Raw genomic sequence first — 23,664 nt, 5'->3', positions numbered from 1 at the left:
AATAGAGGGCTAAAATGGCTCAGTGGGGCAGGGGTGAGAAAGGAGGGTTCGTATTTGCTGGGTGAAAGAGAGGGTCAGTGCTGAGATGCCCCTGATGGGGACCAGGACTAGGAGAACCTGAAAGGACTGTGCGTAAAGAGCAGGGATCCTTGAGACAATACTGAAACAGACTTGCTGGCACCAATTAGAAATGGACTAGACACCCTGGCGGGATGGAATTGGAGTTTGACCCATGCCCTCGCCACAGCAACCAGCCATGGGCAGTGGCAAAGAGGAAGATTTTTAGGTGGGGAGAGTCCAATTTAAACGACCACGCCACGGGTTTGGGACAGACTGAGCTTTGGCGGGGGACGCTGAGGGCGGGGCAAGAAGTGACCAACATGGCTCCCCTCTGGATGGCGTGCATGCATGTGAACCGCGGGAGGTCAAATGCCGGCCCGAGTGCAGGGTCAAATGTCAGCCGGGGGTCTCGGGTTCTTAGTCTCTGGGTCTTTCGGCAGAAAGGAGCTCTCTGCCAGGGGGCGAGGGTCTGCCAGGACGCAGCCGATGAACTCAACTCTGCTCACTGAACTGGTGCCACTTGCTCCCAGGGTTGCTGGATGCGGGGGCGGGCGGACAGACGGATGGGTAACAGGAGAAGGACGTGTGGGGCCCTGGCTACCGTTTTGGTTACGGCTGACTTGGAGGCTTCAAAACCCACTCAACCAAGAATGGACATATTGAACCGAGGAGCCTATCAAAACCCCCCAGAATGGTAGTTTTTGCCCTCCGATGCTAAAGGAGGGCCCGGTTTTGGTAACCCGGACGCCAACAGAGCCTGCTGTAGCTCCAGTGTCAAGTCTCATTTTCCTGGACCCATTTTGGACACTCGGTACGTGACTCTGTTCCTCCGCTTAGGCAAAAGACCCCCCCCGTGTTCCCCACTGGCCGCCGCGGCTCTGGCACAGCTCCTACACCCTCCCCTTGAAGAATCGACCGCACCGCTGCGGGAGCAAACGCCGCCATCCCTGGCCCTTCTCCCGGTCCGGAGGGAGAGCCCCCGGGTTTACGGAGACACGGAAGGCTCCGTGTCCAAAGAGGCCAGGGGGCCCAGGGGCTGAGCCAGGCTAGGCTAGGCAGGCTTTCACAGGCAGCACACCACCACGGCGGTTGTCACTCAAGTTCCTGGAGGTCTGAGTCAAGTCAGAACAAGCCAACCCAGCCATGGCGGCCTCGAGGCGAGACCTGGGAAGCGGGGGAAGCAGGCGGACAGAGCAGCGAAGCCGGCACAGCTGTCTGTATTATATACGGCTCCAGCACAGCACCTCACTTCCATTTCGCGGGCAATAAAAAAGCACTCAAGAGAAAATTCCCAGCCAGTATTTTTAGACTGGAAGCATCTTCCGGGACTGATTTAAAAGAGGGAAAGTGCTACTTGAAAGCTTCTGCTAGCTCCATTTCACAAGCTTCCTCCTGTCATTTTCACACCAAGAAGCAACGGAGAACTATTAAGGTAACACCAGATGAGAGCACGACTGCGTGCCAGAAAAGGACTGAAATTATTTGCTCTTGCATCCCGTGTGCCAAATTCTCTTCCTCCTAGAAAGCTCTAAACATAAACCGGCATTATATATGCAATTAGGTCGGTTTTTGATCATCATTTTTAGATTATTATACTTTTAAACAATGTGCCTAAAATGTCTATAATTGTTACTAAAACGTAACAGGAAAGAATTGCCTATCAGCCCAGCTTACCGTAAAAATTATAATAATAATTGTATTTAAGCGCTTACTACAGGCCGAACACCATTCTAAGCCTGGGGTGGACACACACAACAATCAGAATTGGACACAGTCCCTGTCTCACCTGGGACGCAGTCTAAGGGTTAGGGAGAACAGGTATTTAATCCCCACTTTACAGATGAGGAGGCTGAGGCCCAGGGAGCTTAAGTGACTTCCTCAAGGTCTCAGCAGGCAAGTGGCTGAGCCAGGGAGTAGAACCCGGGACCTCTGACCCCAAGTAGGCCACACTGCTTCTCTTTTAAACCAATCTACCCGCTCTCAACGACATCAGCCAGCCATCGTGTCACTGTACCGCGTTCTCGCCTGTCCTGCCGTCGACCCCCGGCCCACGTCCTCCCCCTGGCCTGGAATGCCCTCCCTCCACACATCCGCCAAGCTAGCTCTCTTCCTCCCTACAAAGCCCCACTGAAAGCTCACCTCCTCCAAGAGGCCTCCCCAGATTGAGCCCCCTTTTTCCTCTCCTCCTCCCCATCCCCCCGCCCTACCTCCTTCCCCTCCCCACAGCACCTGTATATATGTTTGTACAGATTTATTACTCTACCTTACTTGTACATATCTACTATTCTGCTTATTTTGTCAATGATGTGCATTTAGCTTTAATTCTGTTTGTTCTGAAGACTTGACCCCTGTCCACATGTTTTGTTTTGTTGTCTGTCTCCCCCTTCTAGACTGTGAGCCCGTTGTTGGATAGGGACCGTCTCTATATGTTGCCAACTTGTACTTCCCAAGCGCTTAGTACAGTGTTCTGCACACAGTAAGTGCTCGATAAACACGATTGAATGAATGAATGAAAGTATGTTCAAGTATCGGTGCTTTGCACCTTGGAGACTCTTGGGTCTTCAAAGAAAACCCTGCTGAGGTGTCACCTTCTAAACCCAGGTTAAAAAGGGAAAAGCAAAGAGACACCCAGGGAAAAGTCACGACACCTTAGAACACATTCCCTCTCTGCCTGCCTCTCTCAGGTCACATCTGAGAAAAACCCTTGTGAACTGACTACCAGAGTCCAAATCCTGACATTAGTCAAATCCACGCCCCATCAGGGCCCTCTGCCATTTTAAATTGCTAAGTAGCAGGCTGTTGGAACTGCCCTGGGGGTTGAGGGATAACACCCTCTCCTTCTGACTCTCAAATGGGGTGGGGGGGGGGGGGGGAGAGAGACAGAGAAAGAGAGAGACAGAGAGAGAGACAATGTGCCCTTGAGCGATGCTCTTAAGGGGCTAAGGATAATCACAGAAAATGGGCCCTCTAAACGGTGCCAACTCCCCTGGGAAAAGGATGAAGCCTAGGGCAGATTTAATATTCACCGAACTTGGTCTCCTGTTCCCAGTTAAATCCCAACCCTGACCAGTAAACAAGTCTTGCCCCTTCTGGCCACACACTTTCAATGCCTCCCAAATCTCTCTCGGTGCCAGAAACACATGCTCCCATCAATTAAGTTGCACCTGTCCTGCCCTTGTCTAGGAAGGGCCCATTCATTTATTTAATTGTACTTATTGAGCGCTCACTGTGTGCAAAGCACTGTACTAAGTGCTTTCCAGCCAGGAAAGGGTCTGAGCGGGCTTTTTCCTCCCCACAGGCTTTGCCCTGCTCTGTGTTGTGCTTCTACCATTTCCTTGTTGTGCCTTGGTCTCTGCGTCTGTTTCGAGGGCCGGGTGCCCTGCTACTCCACCCCCTGAAGGCCCCAGCCCAAGTTCCGGCTACCCATTTGGGATCGCCTTTTGAAGAGGACCGAAAGGTGCTCCTAAGGAGAAAGCCCACTGGCTCCCCTTGGAAGGAGCTCAAGATGCCTTTCAGTGTTTACGGCCAACTCAGCTGCTGAGTTTTGCACTTTGCTCTCAGCCTGCACATTTGGCTCCTTAAGTGCCAACCTAATTCACTGTATCTTGAGCTCATCTATCTCGCTGCCGACCCCTCACCCAAGTCACGCCTCTGGCCTGGAACGCCCTCCCTCTTCATATCCGACAGATGATCACCCTCCCACCTTCAACTCAAAGGCACAACTCCTCCAAGAGGCCTCTCCTGACTAAGCCCTCATTTCCTCTTCTCCTACTCCCTTCTGTGACACTCTTGTTGAATTTGCACTCTTTATTCACCCCTCCTTCAATCCCACAGCGCTTAAGTACGTAATTTATTTACATTAATGTCCATCTCCCGCTCTGGAGTTTAAGCTCATTGTGGGCAGGTAACGTGTTTAGCGATTCTGTTCCACTGTACTTTCTCAAGTGCTTAGTACGGTGCTCGATAAAGAAGGTTGACTGATTTGAAAATCTTTATGTTTTAAGAAGTGCGAGTCCCTTGTCTGACCCATCTGACAAGTTTTCCAGAGTGGGAGGGGAACACGATTCTTTCTGTTCTATAACCGTGACGGGATCGGCAGAGGTGTTCCACTTGATGGAACCAGCAATCCCGACCCCTAGACTGCTGGACAGAACGGAAGCTTCCAACATTTATCTTTGAGACCAAACTTGACCAGAAACTGGTCCCCAGCTGTATGTCACCTCCTTAGGCTTGGTTGCCTCCCCCGCATGTGCAAGCTCCTGGAGAGCAGGGTTTGGGTCTACCTAGTCCCTTGAACTCTCCTGAGAGTTTAGCACAGCCCTCTGCTGAGAGTAAGACCTCGATAAATACCAGATTGCCTTTATATCACCACTGCTTAGGCGTGAAAATCTCAACTGGTTTCCCAAACGAGCACAATCTCCTCAAGGCAGGAAGGGAGCCGTGAAGCAGGAGGAAGTCATAATTTGTCCGTGGCAACATCACAGAGGGCAAAGCAGGTCAGGAAGCACAGAATTCCCGACTCCTCACTCCCCAGCTCTGACCCCGTACCACCGGGGGAGTCTCCCCGCCAGGGAGTATTCCCTGCAGTACTTACTTTCAATTGCCAGGTAAATTTTTCGTTCTCCTTCCTTGGGCTCTTTGCCAGGAGGAAAATATGTCCCTCTGATTGTAATAGCAGCTTCTGAATATTCACTGATTCTCTGCAGAGCCTCCTTGGACGTAACTTTCCACCTCGCAGTCTGCGGAAGAGAATTAGGAGAGGCCCATTAATTTAAGCGCAGGGAAAAGAGCGGCCACACAATGCAACCTTTCATCACATCCTACGCCAAAGCAGCTTGGGAGAACCACACGACACAAATGGACCTCTTAAGTAACACAGTCGTTTCCTATTCACACATAGCACCCCGCAAGTGTATTTAAAACACTCTCTGTCATTTTCTCACCCAAATTCCTTTGGTCTGGCTAGCAAGTGAACCGGTGACAGAAATACTCCACTGTAGACAGAAAGGGAGGTTTGGGGGAAGAAATTGGGAAGGCACCTGAAGGCCTTATAAACCCTGAGCTACTTAAGGCAGAAAAGCTGCCAGGCACACCAGGCACAACAAGGCTCTTGTCTGGATCTGGCAGGGATGAGGAATGGGGGGGAGAGAGAAGTGAAATCCCTGGTGTGGGCTTAATCACGACCATGGGGACGCTGAACGAGGCACCCAGAAGAAAATGGTCTCTACGTGGTACCTATTCTCCCAGGGCGAAAGGAAGTTGCTACTTGCCTGTGGGAAGTCATTGATCTCTAATTCTTCTTCGTATCTCTTGAATGATTCGTTCTGTCCGCCGTCCTGCTTCTCTTCCTCTTGCTTGTCTATAGGCACATAATTGAGCTTGGCGTTGATCTTCTCCGCAAGTTGCTCTGCGATGGTTTTTGCAGATACAGTGGGTGCCAGAATGGTGCCCCCTCGTAAAATGGCATTTGTGGCCTGCTGCATCACGTCCTGCAATTTGGAAAAAAACCCCCAAAAAACCTATCCTCAAATCACGAGCAGGGGCAAAGATCGGGCCAGAAGACCCTGCCGAAAATTCGGCTTGTGTCCCACCACTCCAGGCGGAGCCCAGAATGATACTCTCCCCCCAGGGGTAGGCAACGATGTGTTTTGGGGGTCTGTTCTGGCTCCCTCGTGTTTAGTACAGTGTGGACTTTGCTAGGTAAGCTCTCCAGAAAATCTCAACTCATGTCAGTGAGTCTCCTCCCAGCCAGTTTACTGCCTCAGTTAACTTTCTGGAATTTAACTGAGAAGCACTATGACTTTGTCGGACGGTTTCGACGGCCCCAACCGTCTGTGGATTTACTTCTCCCGTCGGTCACGAGGCATGGACCTTTCCCAAATCTGCGTGTGCCTTCGGTGGCTGGACTGAGATTGATATCTCCTGATTAGACTCAAAACCCATATCAAAACACTTCCACACCACAAGCCCAGCACCTTACTGGTAAACGACTCTCTTGCACTCTGTTGGAACCTTCTCAACATTTCAAAACAAATCCTTCGATAGTACCATTGGAGTTCATTACCATCACCATTATTATTATTAATAATAACACATAACAACGGAACCACCCAAGAGAAATACGTTTTTTAGGAAATTTCAGAGACAGTACTTGGGTTCTCTGCGGGCCCTGGCAACATCTGTCGGGTGGAATCCGTTACACGAGTGAACCCAACTGCAGCGAGGGTACTTAGAGCAGATTAGTGGTAGCAGTAGAACCTCAATTAGAAAACCCAAAAGGGAAAACCCTCCAGGCTTCGCTAGAGGTTCTGTAGCTGGGTGCTTTGTTACATGAGGCTCATGTTAACTCCCCGCTTTGAGAGAGAGACAAAGAGAGAGAGAACGAACTCAACTTAACTGCTGAATGTGATGTCTAGGTTGAGCCATGGAATAAATACGTAATACCTGAGCCTCAGCCCCCAAATTCTTCTGGGCATTGATACGGAGAGCCAGCCTCTTGGCAATTTCCAGCTTTTCCGCGTTCCCAGCGGTGGGGACGGGAACGCTTGATGTTCCCGGAGCTGCCATGTCCTTCACCCTCTTCTTGGAGTTGAACATGCTCTCGATCTGCTCGTCAATCTGAAACGGGAGGCACACGAAGCCAAATCACAAACCAGCCCACCGGAATCAGATTTGCAGGATTGCTCTCTTACTCGGAAAGATGAGTGCATTGCTTATTCAGGCTTGTAAGGAATTGGAGAACGGATTCTTCGGGTTATAGCGGATTCTCTGGGAAACGTTTCTGACTCAACTAAACTTAAAAATTAGGGTTTAAATGTGGAAAGATGAGTGCATTGCTTATTCAGGTTTGTAAGGAATTGGAGAATGGATTCTTCGGGTTATAGCGGATTCTCTGGGAAACATTTCTAACTCTTAAACTTAAAAATTAGGGTTTAAATGTGGAAAAAAAGCCAAAAAGCCTTCTATTATGAAAACACTGTCTTTGTGCGGTTTTTCTTAACATTTTCATTTCCAAAACGGTCTCTCGCGCGGATGTACTCCACCATCCTAAATGCGTCACATCGCCGTAAGTCAACTGAAGGACAGTCAGTATCTCTGCTGCCTTCAACTTGTAATTTGTAATGTGTTATCGGGACAGTTGGGTTATTTTTAAATAAGTGAAATACCTCTTTGGGAGACCGAGGGGGCCTGCCCTTCTCCCCAGTGCAGTGGGCCGGGGGTTTCCTGGGGTAACTGGCAACCCGGGGTCAGTTTTTGTTCGTCTCGTGTGCGAGAGCCATCGTTCTTCTCACCCCACTACCAGCCCTCACCACAAAGTCAAGGTGTGGGCACTGCTACGTTTTACGTGGAATCAGGAACCCGCGGATCTGGAGCGGAGGGCTGGAACATCACCGGGTGTGCCGGGATGGGGAGGGTTTGGTCGGTCAACCATTCACCCAGTTTCTAAAGAAGCGCTGGCCACGCAGGTGCTCTGCACCAGCAAGCTGCAGCATTAGTTAGCACCTGGGATCGGGTCACGTACGGGAAGGTAACAAGGCGTAGCGGGCCCGGGAGTCGGAACGTCACGGGTTCTAATCCCTGCTCCGCCACTTGTCTGCTGTGTGGCCTTGGGCAAGTTGCTTTACTTCTCTGTGCCTCAGTTACCTCATCTGCAAAATGGAGATTGAGACTGTGGGCCCCATGTGGGACAGGGACCGTGTCCAACCCGATTTGCTGGTATTCACCCCAGCGCTTAGTACAGTGCCTGACACATAGTAAGCGCTTAAATACCCAAATCGTTATTATATCATAAAAATCAAAGCTCAAAGAAATTGGGGGGCCTTAAAGCAAACCAGATGGTTGGCCAAATTTTAAACAAGATCAAATAAAACCAGATCATGAGCCACTCTGTCCTCTGAATTACTTGTTTTTTAAAATAATAATAATAACGATGGCATTTGTTAAACAAGTGCACAGCACTGTTCTAAGCGCTGGAAAGCCCCACGCTCCCTACCCTCGAGATAAAAGGTATTTCTGTGGCCCTGCGTTTCCAAGCTGCGTTCAAGGACAGACCACCTGAGGGAAGCCAGGAGGAGACTCCACGTGCCGAGCCTTCCTAGAGGTGAATGCAACCCCCTCAGAACCAAACCGCTGGACTCTGGGGCTCCAACCCTAAGACACCTGCTACGCTGGGCTTGTGCCCATGCAAGATGCCCTGGCCTGAACAAACACCGGCCCACTCACGGAGTGGAGAGAGACCTGGCCAAGGTTTGGAGGGGAAGTCTCTCCGCCAGTGAGAACCTGGAAGGATGGGACAGGGCGTGACGGGTTGTGCTGCTTTGGAGTCCATTCCGGCGAGAGTGCGGGTGGGGGCCAGAATACTTACGTCGACAGCGGTGTCTTCATCGTCGGAATCCTGCAGACCCAACGCCGCTTTCTGCAACTTCTTCCTCTCATTGGCTAGGGCCTGCTCTGTTTCATCAAATTTGAACCCTTTTCCAGAAAATCCACTACTCTTCTTAATGGTCTTACCCTCCTAGGAAAAATAAAAAAAAACCCACATGCACATCAGTAATACAGCTTCAATCAGATGCAAATTAAATCAACTTTATCCAAGGGAGATAGGAAGCATCGTGGCCCACTGGAAAGAGCACGGACCTAGGAATCAGAAGGACCTGGGCTGCAATCCCTGTTCGGCCACTTGTCTGCTATGTGACCTTGGGCAAGTCACTTCACTTCTCTGAGCCTCAGTTTTCCTCTGTGAAATAGGGATTAAGACTGTGAGCCCCTTGTGGAACATGGACTGTGTCCAACCTGATTACCTTGTATGTTTCCCGGTGCTTACGACAGTGCCTGGCACATAGTAAGCACTTAACAAATACCACGAAAAAAGAAGGGGGAGGCAAAACAGTGCGAGCAGGAATAAGCAACTTCAACTCCTCTAAAGTGCAATCAACCATGATGCAGTCATTTGGGAAAGGGAGCCAGGAGCAAGGTGAAATGGAGAACATGGACAGGATGGCTTTGAGTGGGTATTTGCTGAGTGGGTTTTGGCCCAGAACTGGCATTCAATCATAAAACAGCCATAACGACAAGCATTCAATAGCTCACATAACCCAAAATCGGGACAGCTAAATGCCCTTTACTACATGAGTTCTTTAAAACACGAAATTCAATTTCGACAGACTATTTTGACAGACAGAGTATTTTTCATAAAGTGATTGGATCCAATACAGTAACCTGACTGTCCCTCCTTAATCCCTGAGGATCCTAGAACCGGCTGATCCAACGGGGCCCAGAGAGGACGGTCGCTACCTTTTCCATTCAGGTGGCCCAGACGGACTCCCCCGTTCCTAGGGACAAGATGGGATGGCTGTTTCCAGTGGCTTGGACAAGCTAAGAGGGGAGGGAGAGAAGGGAGGGGAGGTCACTCACGGCTTTCTGCTGGTCTTTGAAGTCACTCCACAGTTTCTCCAGGTCGGCCGGCACGGCAGTCCCGGACAATTCCAGAGCTTTTATTATGTCCCCAGCGTATCGCGCTTGGTCCTCGGTGATGAAAGTGAAAGCGTGGCCCTGGGGGAAGAGGGGGAACAGGACATAAATACCTACCGGACAGTGTTGGGGCCTGAAATTCTGCTCCTCTGGCCACAGCACCCAACTGATTTGGGTTTTATTTTGTGTATTTGTGTTGTGCTGTAACAACAATAACAATAATAATGGCATTTATTAAGCACTTACTATGTGCACAGCACTGTTCACCATTCCAGATGTGTCAGTCTTCTAGTCCCTTCTCTCCACTTATACTCTTACAATGTGAGCCCCCGACAGGCAGGGACCGCCTGAGCATTCTCTCCTAGTGCTTAGAACAGTGCTCTGCACAAGGAAGCACTTAAATAATACTACTACTACTACATTGTAGCTGCAAACGACGGCCCCCGGTCGTGGGACTAGCCAAACCCCAAAGTCTGGAATAAAATTCAATCTGCAGCTTGGGGGAAATTCCAGTCTCCATTCTGGCAGGGTGGGACAAGAAACACTATATGGGATGAGTCTGCCAGGAAATTTTCTTCTGAGCTACCCGGTCCTTTCCTGCCAAGACTTGTGTGGTTGTGACTGTCCTTAATGCAGAGTGGTGGACGGAGCCAAGTCTAACTCTGGAACCAAGTCTACCCTGACCACAGTCTGCTGCAGGTGTGGCCTCTGGGCAAAGTCCTCGTTCGGGTCACCCGACACCCCGGTCCACTGCCCGTCCTCTGCGACTCAAGACTCAATTCCAGGCTTCGATGCAGTGCCACGATCTGCACTTAACTGAGTGACTGACCGACCGTGGCAACGTGGTCGAGTGGAAAGAGTACGGGACTGGGGAGGGGGGCGTCAGGAGGCACAGGTTCCAATCCCAGATCCTCCCGCTGGCCTGCTACACGGCCTTGGGCAAGCCACTTCACTCTGGGCCGCCGTTTCCTCGACCGCAAAATGGGGATTAGCTCTCTGCTTTCCCCACTTTAGACTGTGAGTCTCGTGTGAGAGGGGGACTGCGTCCTATATGATTCCCATGTCCCGATACCAGGACTTGGTACATAGTAAGAATATAATAAACTGCCAAATTCCCTAAGGGTGGCATCATACTATTATGGATTCTCTGGGGTTGGGGCCCCAGATGTGAAAGACATACTCCTTGACCTCAAGGAGTTTTGTGGCCTTTCTGAGGACACGCAAGTAGAAGAATTCTTCTATTTGCTCTGGACCGTAAGCTCGCTGCGGGCAGGGACCGTGTCTGCTAATTCATTCATTCACTCAATCGTATTTATTGAGCGCTTACTGTGTGCAGAGCACTGTACTAAGCGCTTGGGAAGGCTTGTACAAGTACAAGTTGGCAACGTAGAGAGACGGTCCCTACCCAACAATGGGCTCACAATCTAGAAGGGGAAGACAGACAACAAAACAGAACAAGTGGACAGGAGTCAAGTCATCAGAATAAACAGAAGTAAAGCTAGATGCACAACATTAACACTGTCATAATGGACTCCTCCAAGCATTTAGTACAGTGCTCTGCACATAGTAAGTGCTCAGTAAATACCACTGACTAACTGATTTGCTTTAAGCTTCCTGGAAATCAGGACCAGGCCCCTCCCCAACCACTTCCTCAGACTCTTGGTGTTACGCAGAAATTAGAGAAGGGGTGCGAAAAAGAAAATCCATCCTCTTTACTTTGTTGCCCGCTCTCCCGGTGCGGCCTGCGCGGTGCACGTAGTCCTCGTAGTGATTGGGGCAGCTGTAATTGACCACCAGGATGAGGTGCTTCACATCCAGCCCGCGGGCGGCCACAGAGGTGGCCACCAGAAGTTTGCACGTCCCGCTCTTGAAGTCGTTGATTATGCTATCCCGGTCGTACTGGTCGATGCCTGCAAACGAACCAGGCGGCCTGCTTGTAAAGCCCACCGGCAGGCACGGGGACCCCGCCTCGGGATTCATCCGACAGGCCCAGGTCTCCGCAAAACAGGGGCCTGGCCCAGCACGATTTTAACAGTTGGAACGGAACACTCAGGGCAAACTCCAGAAACACCAGTCATTCCCCGTCTGGGATTTTCGGGAAGTAGGGGACTTGAGAAACATAGTCGGGGGAGAAAAGCAGGAAGCAGTAAGGCACCGTGTTGGAATCCACACCCGGGCAGAATCCTTGCCAGTACATCCTGTTACAGCTCGGGCCTGGGAGTCGGAAGGTCAGGGGTTCTAATCCCGGCTCCACCACATGTCTGCCGTGGGACCTTGGGCAAGTCACTTTACTTCTGTGAGCCACACTTACCGCATCTGTAAAATGAGGACTGAGACTGTGAGCCCCATGTGGGACAGGGGCTGTGTCCAACCTGATTTAGCTGAGTTTAGCAGAGCTTAGTACAGGGCTTGGCTCACAGTAAGCACTTAACAAATACCACAATTATTATTATTCCCTCTTCTTGGCCTTCCCCTGCACGCCTTCAACATCCCCCACCCGCCACTGCCATTGCTGGCTTGCCCTCCTATCCAGCACCCGTGGGGCGGGCAGAAAATGAGGCTGCAGCCATCTGGGCTGGGCACTGCCTCCTCCCTTTCCCTCCCCTTTCTTCCACATCACGGCCCCCGCTCCCCGAAGTTACCCGAGATCCACAAGCCTCGACAACCGCCAAACCCGCAGACCCACTGCACCATCTCAGGGGAGCAGCGTGGCCTAGGGGAAGGAACGCGGGCCTGGGAGGTGAATGATCTGGACTGATTCCAGCTCTGCCACTTGTCTGCTTTGTGACCTTGACTTCTCTGTGCCTCAGCTTCCGCTGCGGATTCAACTGTTGGGATCCAAACTGTGATTCCAATGTGGGACAGGGACTGCGTCTGACCTGATTAAACTGTACCTACCCCCAGTGCTTGACACACAGTGTGGAACGAATACTATTTTTTTTAAAAAAAAGCCACCCCCAGCTTAAAGCGTGCATCAGCTGAACATGGATAAACCATACAGGTTGGAAAAAAAAAATCCCTGGGGATTCGGCTTTAAAAAACTGGCTTCTACGGAGCTCATCGACTGATTTTCCTCTGAAATGAAGCCGGTGTCCAGGCTGCTATCTGTCAGTCTTCCGAGCCAGCCAGCTCATCTCAGGCCGACAGCCCCCGACTCCTCTCGCTTCTGCCAATCTTACCGGAGAGTGAGCAGGCAGTGCTGATGCTGGTCACTCCTGAGAGGAGCAGCCAACAAGTGAAGAGGATTTCGAGAAGCAACCTGAGCCCCAACCAAATGTCTCCACGTAAACGCGCGTTACCTCCATGTAGGGACATGCAGGGATAAGAGGCTCTCATCAAGTCTTTCAGCAGCCCGTCGGCATGTTCCTGCTTATCTACAAAGATGATGACCGATCCCGACTCCTGGTAGTGGCCCAGCAGTTCAAGCAACTTCAAGAATTTGTTCTCTTCTTCTATCACAATCTAAACACACCAAGAACACCGTATGAACAGTGGGACCGCTTCCTGAAAACACGCCGTTCTGTCCGCTCGATCTAAATTTCCGGCAAAGGGATCGCCCTCGATGACTTCCCGACGCATTCGGCCCCTTCGAAACGTGCGGGGTCACTCCGCCTGCTGGCTAGAACACCGTGGGATACTGGGGGACGGTCACCCGACGAGGCCAGCCCGTTTGGAGCTGGTGCACTGGGGAAGCAGGATAAATGGCGTTTCCCCAGGAGCATGTGAGCCCAGCGACTGGAACGGCCTAAGTTTTCCTTAACTCGGGGCTCTGCAAGAATACAAACCCCGTGTTCTAGGTGCTCTGGGTGTACCACATACAGGACGATATACTGGACGATTTCTCTGTGAAGAGAGACATCACCCCCCAAAAAGTCTAACCGCCCCCCTGCTGCATTTACTTTACACACCCTAATACGTCTCAACTTATTTACTTAAAGATCTATCTCCCTGTCACACCTTGGGCTCTTTCAGAGCAGTGTTTCTGAACTCTTTGGTACTTGCCTAGATGCTCCGGACACTGCCCTGCATACAACAGGTGTCCGATAAATGCTACTGATGGAAAATGGCTACTTTTTCAGCCAGAGAACAAGGAAAATGATTAGCGCTTTGCACAGGCAGCGTTCGATAAATACCATTGATTGACTGATCTTATGAAGGTACTCTCACCCATCTTTACACTGTTTGAAGATGGAGACAATTTCTCTGGGTCCGGAGATGGGCACAGAAACATCCTAAAACCAGCGTGGCTCAGGGGAAAGAGCACGGGCTTGGGAGTCAGAGGTCGTGGGTTCAAATCCCTGCTCCGCCAACTGTCAGCTGTATGACTTTGGGCAAGTCACTTAACTTCTCTAGGCCTCAGTTCCCTCATCTGTAAAATGGGGATTAAGACTGTGAGCCCCCCGTGGGACAACCTGATCACCCTGTAACCTCTACAGCGCTTAGAACAGTGCTTTGCATATAGTAAGGGCTTAATATATGACATTATTATTATTATTATTATTATTCTGTTTGCCTCTGGCTCCAGGCTACTACCAGCCCCAGGCCTCCGATTGATCGCTTCCCTTGGCGGCAGCCAGCTAGACGGGCAGCTGGAAGCGGTGGCATACTTGGGTTAGGTGGTCTAGGTGTGCCAGGTTAGCCTTGCTTTCCCAAATTCATAATCCACGGAAGTAGTTTACGAGACTTACACCTCTTATTCCCGTGGGACTGACAAAAGTGGCAAGTGGCAGCCGCCAGTCTCTCTGGCGAGAGCTGCGGGGTTCCACGACATCCAAGTCAGCAAGGGGACTGCAGGGAAGGACAGGAGAGACTACGTCTCCTAGGAGGCAAAGGGGCGGATTCATTCCCTTTCGGAAGGGATGGTCCCGGATGGGGTTTAGCTCCCAGATTTCTCTTAGAGAGGGCTGAGGGAAGGGGGGGAGAGGCAAAAACCTTTCTCTTTTCTCCTGGTGCTGGTGGAGTGGAGGCTTCTTACTCCAGGTCTTAGAAGCAGGCTCCACATGGGAAGAAGGCCCTATCACCTAAATAAGCTGATGGGAAGGTAGGTTAGAAAGGTGGGGGTTTGGTGACAAAGTCTGGTCTAAATTTGAGCCTGTGATTTGAAATCTCTACTTGAATTTACTTGGTGGCATTCTTTTCAACTGAATCTGCGATGAAAACTGTTACGTTAGACGGGTTTAATCCGAGTATCAGGACTCTTTGAACAGTGTTCCCTTTTAGAATCTGGATGGATTTTTTTTTCCTTTGTTCCTTTTTTCCTTTCCAATGCCTGGATCGGTGAAGGGCTCCTCTGGCTTCTTGTTCTAGGAACTGTAGCAAGGTGGCCCCGGCCCACGACAGCAAGGAAGGCTGGCCGAGTCCCTTGCTATATAAGCAGAGCAGTCAGGGCAGTTGTCGGGATGGGAGCCTACTAGGCAAATCAAAAGAAGCAGCTTGGGCTGGCCTGAGCCCAAACCAACTCTGCCGAACTGGTCTCCATCGATCTGTCGCTCCTGATTCACCGAAGGGGAAGATGTTATTCCTGAAGGTGATTCTGGGAGCCCTGGACTCTGAAGGTTTGGCAGCGGTACCCAATCTTTTGCCTTAGAACTAGGTACTCCATCTGCTGCATTTATGAACACTTTGGGCCCTCTCCGTCAAACTCCCTTGCCCTGAGCCCGGCCTAATCCTGACTCCTTTTTCCCTAATTTGGCTGAGGGCCCCAGGCTCGCTCCCCTTTCCTCCACAAAGAGGGAAGACAGAAGATCCGGAGAACCCCGAGAGACAACTGCAGTGCCCCAGGAGGCAAAACCAGGCCGGGATCCAAACTCAGTCTTCCAGGGTTTGGGCTGGGCCAAAGAGAACAAGGCTCTTTTTTAAAACCGACTGGCTAGATTTTCAAGAGACTGCTACCCACTTTCCCGTACTGAAACTCCTCCAGAACCATCCCGTTTAAGTACGCACACCAGGAGCTGAAAGGGGAGAACTTGCCCGAACACGGTGGCCCGCCCCTGAGTGCCCACAGAAGAAAGGCGGCGGATAATTTTGGGGCTCAAAAGTCATTCAGCTGGTTGCTTATAAATCCCCTATCCCTAATTTCCATCACAATCGGGGATAGAGGTATTCCCCCAGGACCCGTACCGCCTCTTGTAGTGTCCCGCCCAGGGGAGACCAGCCGCCATGCACAGCCCCAGAGCGGTCACTTACCACCTGCTGCTCAACATCGGAGCAAACCACGCTCCTCCCGCCGACCTGCACCTCCACGGGCTTGTTCAGGATGCGGCGAGCCAGAGCCTCCATGGCCCTGGGGAACGTGGCCGAAAACATGACGGTCTGGCGATCGGGCCGGACGTTGTCCACGATGCGCATGACCTGGAGAAGACAGGGTAGAGGTGATGCGGTGATGGCTATGTCACGGTCCGCGCCTTCCCAGGAACTCTGGGTGAGATATCCTGTTCGCACGCCCGGAGAGGTTGGTTCAGGATTTCCTGTGCTTCGCCTGGTGACACCCTGATTTGGCTGCACATTTTCAACCTCACTACTTCGGACAGCCCAGGGCCAGGGACAATCAGCTCAAAAAAGACCAGCTGAAGATGGGCCCTTCTTGCGGTTTCCCGTCCTGGTCGCTATCCGTCTCTGAGAAAACAGCTGCCTTCTGCGCTCCCATTTGATTCGGGCTTCCCCTCTTCCCACGGCAGGTACCGGACTTTGGTTAACTCTGCTTTCTTACACTTTCACTAATGAACGCTTCCCATGATTTTCGGAAATTCAATGAAAATAAAATCTGCTCATGAATTAAATAGTAGGTTCCTCTTAAAACCCAGGAAATGACTCACTCTCCTGGAAATACAAAGAATACGTGCATGTCATCTCATATTCCCAATTGGCAATTCCCATCTGGCAATTCCCCTCCCACTTAAAAACGGGACTTCCGTTAAACTTTTAAAGATTCAGTTGCCATTCATTCCTTTCACCTTGAAGAGTCTGGCCTAACGCCAGAAGCTACAGTCTGCGTTGTCCTCAGGCTGCAGAAAATATGATGGAGAGCACAAGGACAGTTTAATCATTTCAGAGTGCTACCCAAAAGGCTGGATGGCAGGAAGGTCAGGAGAGATTATCGGTTTGCAAAGACGGAATCAAAGGGCGGAGAGGAGTCCATCCCCCGTCCCCAAACCTTCCCAGAAAGTCAACTGTCCACCCACCCGCACGCATTCGTTCATTTAATCGTATTTATTGAGCACTTACTTTGTGCAAAGCACTGTACTAAGCGCTTGGGAAGTACAAGTCGGCAACATATAGAGACGGTCCCTACCCAACAGCGGGCTCACAGTCTAGAAGGGGGAGACAGACAACCAAACAAAACATAATAACAAAATAAAATAAATCAAATGGTAAACATGTACAAGTGAAATAGAGTAATAAATCTGTTAGAACAGTGCTTTGCACATAGTAAGCGCTTAATAAATGCCATTATTATTATATACAGGTGCTGTAGGGAGAGGAAAGAGGTAGGGCAGGGGGGATGGGGAGGGGGAGAGGAAGGAGGGGGCTCAGTCTGGGAAGGCTTCCTGCATTGGATATTTTGCATCCAATGTTGCAAAACATCCTCTGAATTGAGGAAATCCCAATTAGCCACAGTATTTAGCAAAATTTGTAACCAGAATGACAAGACTGTGGTATAGCTTTGTCCAGTGCTTTATGGGGATGTCCAATAGTATTAAGAACTTATGAAAAATTCATGGATAGTGTTGCTCCTTGTCTTTATATCTCTAGACTGCGAGCTCCTTATGGGCAAGTATCATGACTAACTGTTATATTGTATTCTCCCAAGCGCTTACTACAGTGCTCGGCACACAGTAAGTGCTCAATGAATACGACTGATTTACCACTTTCAATCATTAAATCAAATCTACAAATACTTCGGTCAACTCTCTCCAGCTTCAGTGATGTCCTGGGATCCTAAGTCCTCCAAGAAGCAATCAGTTAATCAGTGGTATTCCTTCTAGACTGTGAACCCGTTGCTGGGTAGGGACCGTCTCTATATGTTGCCAACTTGTACTTCCCAAGCGCTTAGTACAGTGCTCTGCACACAGTAAGCGCTCAATAAATACAATTGAATGAATAAATGGCATTTACCGGGCACTTATTTTGTCACAGAGCACTATACTAAGCACTTGAGAACGTACAATGCAACACAATAGGTAGAGAGAACCTCTGCCCAAAAGGGGAGAAAGACATTAAAATAGATTATGGTTAGAGGAAACAGTAGATTATAAGAATATTTACATAAATACCACGGGACTAGGATTAAGTATCAAAGTAACATAGCCAAGTGAATGGTCAGTGCAGAGGGGAGGGTGGACAGGGGAAATGAAGGGCTCTGTCAGGAAAATCACCTTTCTAACAGTTCCCGGGTTCTTAAGCTACTTCTGGGAAAGATGGGAGACTTGAAGAAGGGGAGGGACTAGGGAGGGGCAGGGGAGACTTTAGGAAGATCATATCTGACGGTTTCAATTTTCTCAATAAAGAAGGTGGTCAGGTCATTAGGGGCAAGGGCTGGGGGAGGCAGGGGGACGGGGGTTTGAGAAGAGAGTGAAACGTCTGGAACAACTGGCGAGGGCAACGGCATGGACGAGGAAATAATAAGGATGGACGGAGTGGGGGAGAAGGAAATGGGGGTTTAGTCAGGGAAGGTCTCTTGAAGGAGCTGTGCCTTCAGTAAGTCTTTGAAGTGGGGGGAGAGTAACTGTCTGCCGGATATGAAGGGTAAAGTGATTGCTTTAAAGGTGATGGTGAGGAGCTTCATATCCGACAGACTGTCACTCTCCTCCGACAGACTGTCACTCTCCCCACCTTTAAAGCCTTATTAAAATCATATCTCCTCCAAGAGGCCTTCCCCAACTAAGTTCTCATTTCCCCTACTCCCTCTCCCTTCTGCATCACCCTTGAACTTGAATCTGTACCCTTTCAACTCACCCCACCTTCAGCCCCACAGCACTCAGGTACGTACCAGTAATTTCTTTAAATGACTGTCTTCCCCTCTAAGGCTGTAAACTCCTTGTGGGCAGGGCACATGTCTACCGACTCAGTTATATTGCATTCTCCCAAGCGCTTAGTACAGTGCTCCGCACACAGCAGCAGGTGCTCAATAAATACCACTGGGACTGACTGATTACAGCGGCACGCAACCTCCAAAATTTTGGAAGGCCGCGACACGACCCCTTTACCACTGGACTCGTCAGATACAGTACATTTATGTGGTCTTTCAGGTTACCGAACATTCGTTTTTCCTACTGTGTCCCGCAGCCAATCCCTTCCCCGCCATATTTTCCCACTGGGAGCCCCTGAAGGGCCAGGGATCCTGCCTAACCTGTGTCATTTTTCTCAGCGTCGAGTGCAGTAATCTACACACAGTCAGCACTTAGCCAATTGGGGGAGAGGGGGACTGCTATTCAAGTTCGAGAGTATCTGGTGGTCAATTACCTGTGGCTCAAAACCCATGTCAAACATCCTGTCTGCTTCATCCAGGACAACGTACGTCACCCTGCGAAGGTTTGTCACCCGGCCTAGAACAAGGAGAGAGAATAGAAAACAAGGGGATGGGGTCGGGGGGGAGAAAGGGGGTTAGTCCACAGTCATTTTCCCCTCCGAGGAATTTTAAAAACTAAGAAAGGGAGCTAAACTGACTGGAGTGGGTATCTTTAAAACAAACAACAACTGAGCGCTCTGACGAGCGGGTCTTAATCGAATGGTCAAAACATTCTGGCAACGGGTACACTGAGGCCCTGTATTTTTTTTCAAACTGCTCTTGCATACCATCATAGGGCCTGAAGAACCTGTAAAATTCAGAAAACAGCCCTCTCCAAAACACATCATAAAACTAAGACTGAGAGGAAGCATCGAGCCACATCAGCCATTATCTGACAGCATCACCTAGGAAAAAACATATTAGAGATTACAGCGTATGTGTGGAAGGCAGAAAACCTCCCTTCATTCTGTAGCCCGCACATATCTCCACAGATTTATAAACCATCTACCGCTATTACTGAACATTCACCAGAAACTGCTACATCCCATTATATGGAATACAAACATAAAAACACTTTCTGCAAGAGACCGCCTAAGATCCTCATCAGACCCATTTGGTTGACTTAGATGTAGGTACACAAAATGGGCTTCACAGCCAGTGCGAGAGGAAGGAGTGGAAAAAGGGCAATCTTTCCTTAAGGATCTATCGACCGAGGATTTCAACAGAAGCAAATGGTTTTACCCATCAGCTTGCAAATAAAAGGCATTTGCGGGATAGTGATTAAAGAAGATCCAGAAGGTGACAAAGGAATAAAATAAAGGAAAGGCAAATCAATCAAGTCGCATTTCAGAAGGAAAGTGAAGCAGTGCAACATCAAAGTAAAGAAAAGAATTGGCTAGGCAACATGCCAAACTATTTTCCTAGTCTTCTCTAACATCTTTGGAGGTTAACTTGACTTCACGTAAAACCAAGTGATTAAGAAACTTTAAACGAAGAAGCATTCCCTGCAGGCTGCAAAATTATTTTGCTAGGTAAGACACGGAAATACAAATCCCAGAAAAGCATTTTTTTTCAGACTTCCAAAAATAAGCTAAAATAAGAGGTTTCTAAAAAATCTATCCATTTCACCCTTTAACATCCGCAGTCCCGAGTCACTTTACAAAGTTTGGGATCGTTAATTCACCTACCTTTGCTGGTTTAAGTCTCGGAAGCCCAGTTCTATAAATCTCGAAGGGCCTTTTCCCACAGAAGTTAAATAATGTAAACAGTTTAGTAACGGTTTTGATTTGGCATTCGTCAATCAAGCATCAAACTTTGTCTAAAAACATGCAACGTTTACAAAAAAAACAAATTTCTTGAAGCTCTAATATCTTCGCCGGATCATCGAGCACTCCAAGCAAATGCTAGCTTCCGGAGAGAGAAGGGCCTCGGGCTTTCAGGAGGAACAGGTTTGCCCTGAGCCAGGTGAGACCTGAGCAGCTCTAGCCAGATGCTACGGTGGAGGGTTACAAAACCCTCCCAAGGGTTAAAATGCCCAGAAACAAACCAAACGTTAATTAAATCAAAAGACGCGCTTCGTCCTCAGGTGAAAAACCGGTAACGTCTCTGGTCCTCCTCTTAGGAAAGGAAAAAACAACCAAGTGGTGAAAGAGGAGAATCAAGCCACTAGCCCCTTGCTGATAAAATGCCCACAAAAAACAGAAAGATATTACAGCTTCAAGAGATACGAATTCCATAAACCCGTCCAACGAAACACAGCTTTTGAACCGACAGAGTTAAGCAACAAAAGAGTCGAAAACTTCCAAAAATAAAGGTGGGAGGGAGGTGGGGAGTGGGGGGAGAGGGGAAGGGAGGGAACAAAAGATGGGAAACCATGGCCTACGCACCGCTGTTAGCCGCTAGCATGTCGATCATCCGTCCCGGGGTGCAAACAATAATTTCCGCTCCTCTTTTCAGTTCAGCAATCTAATACCGAATAAAACAGAATCATGAGAGTTTGAACGCCACAGTGAGTTTTTCCGACCCCAGTTTATTTAAGGAGGAGGAAATAGGGTGTGTGGCTAATCTACACAGAATTTAAACATTAATGATAATACTAATAATACTAACATTTGTTAAGCTCTTACTATCTGCCAAGCAGAGTACTCAATACCGGACTAGCTCCAAGGTAATTAGGTCAGACACAGTCCCTGTTCTCTCGTAAGGTGGTCCCATCCCAGCTGAGAATGCCCATCCCAAGGGGACCTAATTCACTATTCAAAATCAAAAGACTGGTTTTACCAGGTAAAAAAATGGGTAGCAGAATATATGCCAGTGGTCCAAGAAAACACATGGATTATTAATAATAATGATAATAAATCGGGTTGGACACAGTCCCTGTCCCAAATCGGGCTCAAAGACTTAATCCCCATTTTATAGATAACTGTGGCACAGAGAAGTGAAGTGACTTGCCCAAGGTCAAACAGCAGACAGTGGTAGAGCTGGTATTAGAACCCATGACCTTCTGATTCCCAGGTCCGGGCTCTACCTGCTAGGCCATGGCTATACTCCATCACTTATCATTGGGGTGAAACTGGAAGTTTTTTCTTACGAGAACCACGGCTTCAGACTTTCCGGTGACCGCAGGCAAGATTCCAAAGTACCGCCGCTCCACCCGGAAACCCGGGAAGCCACGACGTCCTCTCCTGGCTCTCCTCTTATCTCATTCATTTATTCGTTCATTCTCAGTCTCCTTCCTGGGCTCCTCCTCCCCCTCCCATCCCCTAACTGTAGGGGTTTCCCAAGGGTCAGTTGTTGGTCCCCTTCTGTTCTCCATCTGTGTTCACTCCCTTGGTGAACTCATTCGCTCCCACGGCTTCAACTATCATCTCTACGCTGATGACACCCAAATCTACATCTCCACCACTGTTCTCTTCTCCCTCCCTCCAGGCTCATATCTCCTCCTGCCTTCAGGACACCTCCATCTGGATGTCCGCCTGCCACCTAAAACTCAACATGTCCAAGACTGAGCTCCTTATCTTCCCTCCCAACCCTGCCTCTCCCTGACTTTCCCGTCACTGTGGACGGCACTACCATCCTTTCCGTCTCACAAGCCCCGCAACCTTGGTGTCATCGTTGACTCCGCTCTCTCATTCACTCCACATATCCAATCCGTCACTAAAACCTGCCGGTCTCACCTTCACAACATCGCCAAGATCTGCCCTTTCCTCTCCATCCGAAGTGCTACCCTGTTAGTACAACCACTCATCATATCCCAACTGGATTACAGAATCAGCATGCTTTCTGATCTCCCAAACTCCTGTCTCTCCCCACTTCAGTCTGTACTTCACTCTGCTGCCCGGATTATCTTTCTACAGAAACACTCTGGGCATGCCACCCCGGTTCTCAAAAATCTCCAGTGGTTGCCTGTCAAGCTCTGAATCACGCAAAAACTACTATTGGCTTCAAATCTCTCCAACACCTTGCCTTTCTTACCTCACCTCTCTCCTCGCCTTCGACAGCCCAGCCTGCACACTCCGCTCCTCTGGTGCCGCTAACCTCCTCACCGCGCCTCATTCTCACCTGTCCCGCTGTCGACCCCTGGCCCATGTCCTACCTCTGGCCTGGAACGCCCTCCCTCCTCACACCCACCAAACTAGCAATGCTACGCCCCTTCAAAGCCCTATTGAAAGTTCACCTCCTCCAGGAGGCCTTCCAAGACTGAGCCCCCCTTTTCCGCTGCTCCTCCTCCCCTCCCCATCGCCCCGACTCGCTCCCTCTGCTCTACCCCCCTCCCCGCCCCACAGCACTTGCATATATAGGTACATATTTGTTATGCTATTTATTTTATTAATGATGTGCCTTTATCTATGGTTCTGTTTATTCATATTGATGCTACTGATGTCTGTTTACTTGTTTTGCTATCTGTCTCCCCCCTTCTAGACTGTGAGCCCGTTGTTGGGCAGGGACTGTCTCTATTTGCTGTGGAATTGTACTTTCCAAGCACTTAGTTCAGTGCTCTGCACACAGTAAGCGCTCAATACGACTGAAAGAACGAATGACGACTTGCCACGCCGCACCCAGAGAGCAACAAGGCGACACCCTACCCAATCTTTTGCCGGGGCACATTTCTTGGCTGAGTTCTCAGCAGCGGCGTCAATGGTACGCGGCAGCTCCTGGTCTAAGAACGGCAGCGCCCGTGGAGTCCGGGCAGGGTGGGCACCGTGCCAGTTCCAGAGCCGCCACCCTCACCACCTGGGGGCTGGGTGGCCTCAGCCTCTCCGGAGCCGGGGCGGCACGGGCCCCGCAGGGGTAGGGTCCTCCAGGCCGTGGCCGCTCCCGCTGACCCCCGTATCCGGGTCATGCAGCAGTAGCACAGCTCCAAATTACGGCATCGGTTTAGTGCTTACTCCGTGGCGAGCACCGTACTAAGTGCTGGGGTAGATGCGAGATCAGCAGGTTGGTCGCAGTTCCTGTCCCACATGGGGCTCACAGCCTACATAGGCGGGAGAACAGGTTAATTGGAGTAATCAGGCTGGTATTAACATCTTGCTCTGTCAGGCCTATCGCTGCCCCGCAAGAGGTTTAGTGAATCACTCTCTGTTCTTGGAGCAATGGGGGCCAAAGCTATGTGGGCACCGTCTCTC

The 23,664-nt window shown here is 49.9% G+C and overlaps 1 protein-coding gene across 1 annotated transcript in view; it reads right to left on the bottom strand.

Annotated features, from left to right (window-relative positions):
- The window catches only part of DDX46 (DEAD-box helicase 46), a 42,190-nt gene that overhangs the window by 4,528 nt on the left and 13,998 nt on the right, over positions 1 to 23,664 (bottom strand). The window contains exons 12-21 of the mRNA XM_038740375.1: positions 20,926 to 21,004; positions 18,994 to 19,076; positions 15,718 to 15,882; positions 12,831 to 12,993; positions 11,248 to 11,441; positions 9,475 to 9,612; positions 8,426 to 8,575; positions 6,502 to 6,678; positions 5,331 to 5,549; positions 4,655 to 4,799 (exon numbers count right to left, since the gene is read on the bottom strand). Coding sequence (XP_038596303.1) covers positions 4,655 to 4,799; positions 5,331 to 5,549; positions 6,502 to 6,678; positions 8,426 to 8,575; positions 9,475 to 9,612; positions 11,248 to 11,441; positions 12,831 to 12,993; positions 15,718 to 15,882; positions 18,994 to 19,076; positions 20,926 to 21,004 — 1,513 coding nt within the window. The remainder of the gene's footprint in view (positions 1 to 4,654; positions 4,800 to 5,330; positions 5,550 to 6,501; positions 6,679 to 8,425; positions 8,576 to 9,474; positions 9,613 to 11,247; positions 11,442 to 12,830; positions 12,994 to 15,717; positions 15,883 to 18,993; positions 19,077 to 20,925; positions 21,005 to 23,664) is intronic.

This window comes from Tachyglossus aculeatus, chromosome X1 (genome assembly GCF_015852505.1).
Source record: "Tachyglossus aculeatus isolate mTacAcu1 chromosome X1, mTacAcu1.pri, whole genome shotgun sequence".
In the NCBI taxonomy this organism is placed as follows: Eukaryota; Metazoa; Chordata; class Mammalia; order Monotremata; family Tachyglossidae; genus Tachyglossus; species Tachyglossus aculeatus.
The sequence above is the reverse complement of the archived record's forward strand: the minus strand, read 5'-3'. Positions and strand labels throughout refer to the sequence as shown.